Raw genomic sequence first — 9,780 nt, forward strand, 5'->3', positions numbered from 1 at the left:
TTGTGTCCGATGTACGGTGAAATAAACATACTAGTAAAAAAAACTCTAAAAAGTATTCTACAAACATTGAAGTAAAATTTTTAAAAACTTTCTTTACAATTATCAATCATTGAAAAATTTTACCTAGGTCCTACTCGTTCCGTTGAAGCCTATTTAAAAGAACAACAGCTCTAAAAATTGCAAAATCGTAAAATTCTAGTTACTCCTCTTCGATGATGCAAAATATGACGTAATTTCAAGGCCATTCTTGTGGTATTTTTATCCCAACATGAAACTAAAAATCGGCATCATTAAAAAGTTTAAATCTTCACCTTTAAGATAGAAACAAGTAAAAACGCGGGGACACTCAGGTTCAATAAAGTTTATTGCTTAAAGTTGTCCGAAGCAAGGTATGTGTCCGATGCATGCTTAACTCACCCTACTGGTTTTTTTTTTTTACATTAACCAAATTACATAATATACTTTCTGTAGTTTTAATCTCATGATTTTGAATTTTTTTTTACGATATGTATGCTGAAACGTTAATTGAATAAATACATAAAACGTTTTAAAGAGAAAACTGTCAAAAGTTTATTCCCTTGAAATAAATAAATATTATTACAACAACAATAGAGATTCTTTTTACATATGCAGCAACTACACAAAATAATTTTAACTGAAAAAAAAAACCCCAGTTCGATAAGATTACAGTTTCACGTAGTATAGGTCTCATGGTCAGTAACAGAAAAACAGAGGCTGTGCACAAACAAGCTTTAAAGATTTTCAAAGATGTTTATTGACCTCCTCATTGGTAGATATACTTCAGAGGGTAAGAGACTACAATAACAAAAAGTCATCTTACAAATTGGTAATTAGAGGCAAACAACTTAAAATTATAAACATCAAATTGCCAAAGTTGCTACGAACTAACATTCCACGTTTTACACAATGCCAAAATTCAAAATTTCGAGAAAATAAGGATTCACGACAGTAAACATGCCGTTCACAGATACATGTTCATTGTAGAATATATCAATTGACTTATGAGTACAAGCAACTTCATGTAAAGGTCATGGAAATGTAACAAAATAATACAGATGATGATATCTAATCCAGTTTTCACATAATGCCATGACCATGTGCGCTTTCCAATTCATGTTTCATTAAAATATGCAAAAACAGTTTGACGACAATAAGCGTAGCTTTACATATTTGATAACTAAACAGTATTACACATTTTGCACATAAAACTTACTCTTTGGACTGTCTAATAACAATGAAACAAGTGGCAAATTTGTCGTTGACAAAATGCGGGATCTTCCCGGATGTACACAAACATAATCTGAAACACTATAAAATCTGAACCGGAACGGATAATATCCGTAACACCACACTCCCCTTCTGATTTCTATGGGAAATCACCTTTTGTGTTTTCATTACTGAAAATAATAGATCTTAAGCAAAAATGTACAACATGATACATTGTATCATTACGAAAACACAAGGGGCACAAGTTTATGGATGGGTCTTACATATACTGACACATTGTCCCCTTTAACGACACGAACTTCGACTTCTCGTACATGTCCATCAGCTGAAGGGAAAGTTTTGGTCACAAGAGCCAACGGCCACTGATTCCTTGCCATGGATTTTCAGCCTCCTTCAACATGACAACATCTCCTTCTTTCAAACTACGCTCATCAGAAGTCCACTTGCGTCGAGTCTGAAGAACGGACAGATACTCTCTTTCCCATTTATGCCAAAATTCAGCTGCAAGAGCTTGTACGTAGCGCCACTGAGACTTATATAACTCTTTGGGATCTATTGTGGGTAATGATTCCGGTAAGTGTCCTGTCTTTTGAGTGAGTATCATTGCAGGTGTAAGGACAGATGGGTCGCTGGCATCCTCTGATATTTCGGTGAGTGGTCGTGAGTTCACTATGGCGCAAACTTCTGAAAGAAATGTAGACAAAGTTTCATGGGTTAAACCTTTCATTCCATCTCGGAGAAGGATGCCATCTAAAATTCTGCGAGTTACGCCGATCATACGCTCCCACACTCCACCAAAGTGGGAAGCATATGGAGGGTTAAAGAGCCAGTAACAATCCTTGTCTTGAAGGAATTTCTGCACTGTAGGCTTCTCAACGAATTGGTGCACCATCTGTAATTCATTTACAGCGCCAACAAAGTTGGTCCCTCTGTCTGAGCGGAATTGACGGACAGGTCCTCGTACGGAAAGGAAACGCCTTAATGCGTTAATAAAGGAAAAAGTACTCAATTCCTCTACAAGCTCGATGTGGATTCCCCTGGAGACCAAACAAGTGAACAGAACTACCCACCTCTTACTTGTGGCTACTCCTCCTTGCGTACGTCGAGCTGTGACATCCCAAGGTCCAAATGTGTCGACTCCGACGAATGTGAATGGGGGTCCTGGAGTCAATCGATCTACTGGAAGGTTAGCCATCTTTTGATTGCAGAATGATCCTCGTAACCTGCGACATGTAATACACCGATGGATCTCTGATGCTATGAGATGCTTGGCTCCTATTATCCAGAATCCTGATGACCGTATCTTGCCTTCTGTTATCCGACGTCCTTGATGGAACACACTGTCATGGAAGTGTCTTATCAACAGAGTTGCCACATGGGATTTCTTTGGTATGATTATAGGATGCACATCAAAGCTGACAAACTTCTGAGCTATGCCAATCCTACCACCAACACGCAATAAACCGTTCGAATCTAAGAATGGTGCCAAAGCAATAATGCTGCTATTCTTAGGAATGGGCTTTCCCTTGTTGAGACTTTCTATCTCTACTCTGAACTCAGACCTTTGTATCTCTTTCAGGATAAACATCTCGGCTGCTTTTAGAGAGTTTAAATCCAAAGATTTGGGACAGTAATGCCATCGTCTGGTCGAATACTCACATGGATTCTTTGTCACCAAGATATGTCTCAATATGGCAATACTGTGAACCAGTTTTGTCCACTGTGAGTACCTTTCAAGGCGAGATACCACCAAGTCACAAGAGTCACCCTTGACACTCGTCTTGTTGACTTCAACCATTGGTCTCACTTCCTTGTCATCGTCCAAGATGAAAGCAAAATTCTGGTCCTCTCCCACTAAAGTAGTGGAGAGGTTTTCTTCCCTTAGGAATGCTGGTCCTCGCAGCCACGTACTTTGTGGGAGACTTTGGGCATCGAACACTCGAGTGCCCAAGTCGGCTGGGTTTTGGTCTGTAGCTATGTGTCGCCATTGTTCAGGATCACTAAAGGATCGAATCCTACTAACCCTATTTGCGACATACACATAAAAACGTCTTGCATCATTAGTGATGTAGCCAAGAGCGATCTGGCTGTCACTGTAGAAACAGAAATCATTCTTCTCTAGATCCATCTGTTCTTTAATTATCTCTGCGATTTCTGTCCCAAGTACGGCCGCACACAATTCCAGACGAGGAATGGTGTGCCCATGTGCTGGGGCTACTTTTGCCTTTCCCATAAGGAAACCAACGTCACAGTCATCACTATCCTTCCACACCTTCAAAAACGCTACAGCTGCTATCGCATCCTTAGAAGCGTCGGTAAAGATGTGCACTTCCTTGCGCAATGCTTCGATAACAGAAAACTTGCAGCACATCCCTGGGATACTGATGTCCTGGAGATGGTGGATAGAGCTGACCCAAGCTGACCATTTCGAGTGAAATGAATCATCGAGAGGATTATCCCAATCAACATTGCCAGAAGTTGTCAACATCTGCCGGAATAACATCTTCCCCTGTACAGTCACTGGTGATGCAAAACCAAGGGGGTCGAACAGACTATTGATGGTTGATAAAACTCCCCTGCGAGTGAAGGGCTTCCCATCAGTAGATATCTTGAAGGTGAAGACGTCAGCATTGATGTCCCATGACATGCCGAGACTTCTCTGGACAGGTAAATCATCTCCACCAATATCTAAATCCTTCAGGTCTTTGGCTAGATCATCCGCTGGAAACTTCAACAACACTGACTTAGAATTTGAGGAGATTTTGTGAAGTTTTTGTTGTCCCCCTTCTTTCAGGGCAAGCTGAGTTCTCTTCATCAGGTCAATGGCCATATCTTCACTTGGACAACTTAAGAGTCCATCATCTACGTAAAAGTCTTTCGATATGAAGTCAATCACATCAGGGTCAGAGTAAGCAACACAACGACGTAGTCCATATGTTGAGACTGCCGGGGATGGGCGATTCCCAAAGACATGGACGGTCATTCGGTACTCCTTTAATGGCAGGTCTAAATTGTTTTCTGGATGCCATAAAAAGCGCAAGTAATCTCTGTGATCTAATTTCACCTTAAAATTGTGAAACATCTGTTCCACATCCCCTATTACTGCTACCTTCTCACGACGAAAGCGTAATAGAATGCCTTGAAGATTGTTCGTGATGTCTGGACCTTTCAGGAGGACATCATTGAGTGAAATGTTGTTGAACTTCGCAGACGAATCAAACACCATTCGTATGGAATCTCTTTTTTGCGGGTGATAAACACCGAACATGGGAAGGTACCATCGTTCTTTCGTATCTGGAATAGGTGGTGCTTCCTCTGCATGTCCCTTCTCAAATATTTTGTCCATGAACTTTGACACGTGTTCTCTCTTGATAGGGTTCCGTTTCAAACTACGATCAAGCGACAGTGCTCGATTGATGGCTTGGGGTCTATTGTTTGGTAACAGCTGCCTTTGGGTCCGGAACGGAAGAGGTGCCTCCCAATAACCATCTGGGTTCCTTTGGAATTCTTTGTCCATAATGTCAAGAAAGGTAGTGTCCTCTATGGATGGAGCAATTTTCTCATCATGATCTGTTTTCAAGAAGACATCATCCTTAACCAAGAGCTTGTTATCACAAGGCTGAAACACTGAAGGACGGCCATTGCTCAACACATATGTTTTATGTACTGTCACTTTATCAGGCATGTGAATGGCGTCTAGACAAACAGGCCCGATAATTACCCAGCCTAGGGGAAGTTTCTGAGCGTAGGGAACAGGCTTTCCTGTCACATGTCTTTGGTCCTCAACGACATGAGCAGAAACGAGATCTCTTCCAATCAGTAGTTCAATCTCGGCACTCTCAATCAACTCTGGAATGCTGTCTTTGATATCTGCAAGGTGGGAAAATTGTTCGGCTATATGAGGTGATGGTATTTCCTCCCTGTTGTTCGGTAAATCTGAGCATTCAATTAATGTGGGGAGATCAAAGGAACAACTGCCATCAATGGATTCAACAACGAGTCCCTGAGCCCTCCTTCCTGCTGACATAACTGAACCCGAACAAGACGTCAAAGTGTATTCATACTCAGGTCCATCCACATTGAATGCATCGAGGAGTGAGGGTGCTGCTAGGGAATGATTGCTTTGGTCATCCAACATAGCATAAACAATTCTGCACTGATTTACAGAGTCTTTAAGGTATATTTTCACTGGCAGGATTTTTGCACAAGACTTGCTTGTCCCCTTCACTGTCCCACATATTTTAGTGCAAGAAATTGTGACAGCTTCACGACTTTGCTCCCCTCCATGGTTTTCCTTTTCCCTGCGATCTCGATGACTAGGACTGTCGATATGAAGTGCTGTAGGATGAGAGGACTGGCTACACAAGCCACACTTTACCAAGGTTGTACAATTCTTAGCATAATGTTTGTCAGGCCCACAACACTTTAGGCAGATTCCATTGGCTATAATAAACTTCTTTCTTTCTTCCATAGTCTTAGACCTGAACTTGGTACATTCATTCAGTGAATGTCTTGTGTGATGATAAGGACATCGTACTATATCATCATTTTCACTATGTTTAGACACAGGGGTTGTTTCTGTTTTTCTAGTCCGAACCTCCAGAATGGCTGAATTGTGACGGATGGTTCGCTGATGCTGCTGCACAGACATCTTCTCTGTCTTCTCGTAATTGAAGCTAGGATTGTTCTTCATTTTAGCCAGGTCCTTTATAAACTTCAGAAAAAAGGAGAATGGGGGAAACACAACAGTTTCACGGTTCTTGAACTTTGTAGCTTCAACTGTCCATTTTTCTTGGAAGCTGGGGGGTAACTTTGAAACAAGTAAGTTGACCCCTGTTGGAGAGTCGAAGTATGCAAACAGATTTGCATAAAGAGTCTGACGTTTTACTGAGGCTATTTCATCAGCTAAGTCTGCGAGACTGTACAGTCTCTTCGGGTCAGTAATTGAAATCCTTGGAAATGAGCTGATCTGGTTCTTAAGATAGTTCTCAATCAGTTCTGGGGCACCATAATGTTCCTCCAGCCTCTCCCACACTAAAGTGAGTGCTCTTGTCAGATTTTCAGCATTGCATTTCCGAATTGTGGCTGCTTGCTTAGAGGAGTCTGATCCAAGATAGCGTACCAGCAGGTCCAATTCTTCCGAAGGCATAGTGCTGAGTTCCTCCATAACGGCCTTAAATGAATGCTTCCACTTAAGATAGAAGCTCGGATTGTCATCAAACTTTGTGAGCCGCGACAAACTAAGGTCCTTTTTCAAAAGAAACTTTGCTAAATCTGCAATTGGTTCTTTATTACAGTACATGTGATTTGCAGTCATAGGAATGTTGTTTATGGCTTCACCAGGGGGTAAGCACTGATTGTCACTGTTCACTACAGGCACTAAAGTTTCGCTCTTAAATGGTGTAGCGTGTGGGTTCAAAGGCGATGAGGAGAATTCAGGTAGATCCGGTAAAGAGCCTGAAATTTGTGTCGCATTTAAAGGCTGTCGGGGTTCAGTGAAAACGAGTCGTGCAGGCTGAACATGCATAGATGGCGCAGGATTTGTTTCCCAGGAATGCTGAGTAGGTCCATGAATTGTCTGCTGATGTGGCACAAGGTATGACTCATGTTGCTGAACAGCTGATTGTCTCTTGGGTAAGCTATCAACATACCGTTGTGTCCTCGACATGGAGTCTTCTTCAGGAAGGTTGAAATCTACAGACGTCTGTTTCAAAGCAGTGACTTCAGCCTTTTCGTCTCTATCTCCTCTTCTATCTTAATGGCCTTCAACTTTGTCTCAAGGTCTGCTCTCTGGCGGATGATGTTAGCTTCTTCCTCCAGAAATTTCTTCTTCACAACAGCTGCCCGTAGTTCTGCTTCCTTTCGTTCTAAATAGCTTACATTTGACTTCACTGAATTCCTGTGTGAGTAACGACTCTGTGAAACAGAAGGTGGTGGGGGATTCAATAAAGAGTCTATTCTATTAGACACCATACTTGCTTTACAGAGCACTGTTTTGCATATCAGGTTGTGTGAGGATTCTTCATTATCACTTTCATAACTCCTAACTGTTCTAAGATATTCAATAAACTTTAATGAAAGTTCTTTGTATGCCTTTTCACATGACTGTATTAAATCTCTAACAGATTTTAGAGAGCTTGGATCATCCTTGATCTGATCAGCGTGAGCTGCACCTGCGTCCATATCATCCTTGATGTTGCGTAGCTCCGTCGTGAATTTGGTCTCTCTACGTTCATATTCCTCCTGGGCTGGAGTTCTTAAGTGTCTTCTTCTCTTTGACTCTAATGGTTCACCTGCTTCCATTAACTCTGTGTATAGGTCAGTCATCATTGTTTGGTGATGAGTCCAGATCTCTTACTGTGCACAAACAAGCTTTAAAGATTTTCAAAGATGTTTATTGGCCTCCTCATTGGTAGATATACTTCAGAGGGTAAGAGACTACAATAACAAAAAAAAGTCATCTTACAAATTGGTAATTAGAGGCAAACAACTTAAAATTATAAACATCAAATTGCCAAAGTTGCTACGAACTAACATTCCACGTTTTACACAATGCCAAAATTCAAAATTTCGAGAAAATAAGGATTCACGACAGTAAACATGGCGTTCACAGATACATGTTCATTGTAGAATATATCAATTGACTTATGAGTACAAGCAACTTCATGTAAAGGTCATGGAAATGTAACAAAATAATACAGATGATGATATCTAATCCAGTTTTCACATAATGCCATGACCATGTGCGCTTTCCAATTCATGTTTCATTAAAATATGCAAAAACAGTTTGACGACAATAAGCGTAGCTTTACATATTTGATAACTAAACAGTATTACACATTTTGCACATAAAACTTACTCTTTGGACTGTCTAATAACAATGAAACAAGTGGCAAATTCTGTAAAACCAGTAAAAATTAGAATTTTATGCCGGTTTCAATTGAAATAGATAATCTAAGTGTAATTTAATAATTTTACATGAAAATATTATGGAAAATAATTATTTTGAATTAGTTATGAGCATCAGTGATTTGAGTCGCTCTTCAAAATGGCGATTTCAGAATTTATCAAGACTGACTTATTTATCGCCTGTAAAACCAGTATAAAGTACATTTTGATGCCGGTTTCACTTGAAATGTATAATCTAAGTGTAGTTTACTAATTCTACATGAAAATATTCGGGAAAATAATTATTTTGAATTAGTTATGAGCATCGGTGATTTGAGTCGCTAGTGCTCTTCAAAATGGCTCTTTCCATATTGTATCAGAAACTATTATTTTACGGTCTGTAATAACTTTAAAAAATTCAAATGGATGCAAGTTTGATTTCAGATAGATAATGCAACTGTAGTTTAATTATTATAGATAAAAAAAATAATCCGAAAAATAATTAATTTAAATAAGTTATATCGGCATCGGTGATTTCGGTCGCTCTTCAAAAATTATCAGAACGGTTTAGTTTCACGTTAGCAGGTTGGTAATAATTTCAATAATTGGAAATCAATGCAGTTTAGTATAAAGTAAAAAAATATTATAAAACCACACCTAGTGTAAAATAGAAAATATTATGCCATTGTTATATTCATTTATTAAAACGCTACTCAATAACTCTCATAAAGGTATAGGCACTTTAACGGTTTGAAACAAATATAATTTTTTTGAACCAATCAATTACCGATTAACTGAATTTTTGAGGATACGACTTTTCACCCATTTTCCCTTATAACCAGATATATGCATGCCAGAAATCTACACAATATATAATCCAATTAATTGCATGAATAATTAATCTACCGGTATGCATCAATAAATGTATCTTCAGTGCAAAGTTGGTTAGCATAGGGCTTATAGTCACTTTAGAAAGAAACTGCTCCAAAAACTTTAACCTAGTCGCTCATCTGGTAGTGTGCATCAATAAATGTATCATCCATGCAAGTTTTGTCAATATAGGTCTTAAAATTAGTGTTACTTGGAAATGAGACCTGCTTTAAAAACTTTAGCCTGCTCCAAAAACATTAACCTTGTCATTCTTCAGCTGAAATTGCAGCATCTGAAACTTGACTGGTACAATGAAACATACTACAAGCATCTTCCCTGCATCTCTGATCAATATAGGGCATAGAGGTACTTGAAAAGATATCTGCTCCAAAAACTTTAACCTGGGATGTCTACACCATAATAATACATAAGCCTCAGAACTGAGAGAACTTGAGAACTGTTACTGGCTGACTTGATATTAGGCTTACATATTACTTGGGAGAATGGCTTTTGTAGAATACCTGGTTTACTGATCTCAAGACCTTTGAACTTTGACCTACTTTCCAAAATACACCAGTGCTGATATAAACTTTGATCCTTGATTGCGCTCCCAGTCTATCCCTGGGGGTCATGATTTGAGCAAACTTTAATCTGCATTATATAAGGATACTTGCAAACAAGATTTAAGGTTATCTTCCTAACAAACACTTGCTAGGAAGGTTAAGGTTATCTTCCTTGCAAACACTTGTCCATATAAAAGAGATCTAAAATTAT

The 9,780-nt window shown here is 39.3% G+C and overlaps 1 protein-coding gene across 1 annotated transcript; it reads right to left on the reverse strand.

Annotated features, from left to right (window-relative positions):
- Window positions 1-1,591: 1,591 nt before the first annotated feature.
- Window positions 1,592-6,916, reverse strand: LOC133194902 (uncharacterized). The gene has a single exon (XM_061330803.1). It carries the CDS (start codon window positions 6,914-6,916, stop codon window positions 1,592-1,594), a length of 5,325 nt encoding a protein of 1,774 aa, XP_061186787.1.
- Between the last annotated feature and the right edge of the window lie 2,864 nt (window positions 6,917-9,780).

Source organism: Saccostrea echinata, unplaced genomic scaffold (assembly GCF_033153115.1).
Source record: "Saccostrea echinata isolate AGI-Se365-2 ecotype Australia unplaced genomic scaffold, CSIRO_AGI_Sech_v1 ptg000029l, whole genome shotgun sequence".
In the NCBI taxonomy this organism is placed as follows: domain Eukaryota; kingdom Metazoa; phylum Mollusca; class Bivalvia; order Ostreida; family Ostreidae; genus Saccostrea; species Saccostrea echinata.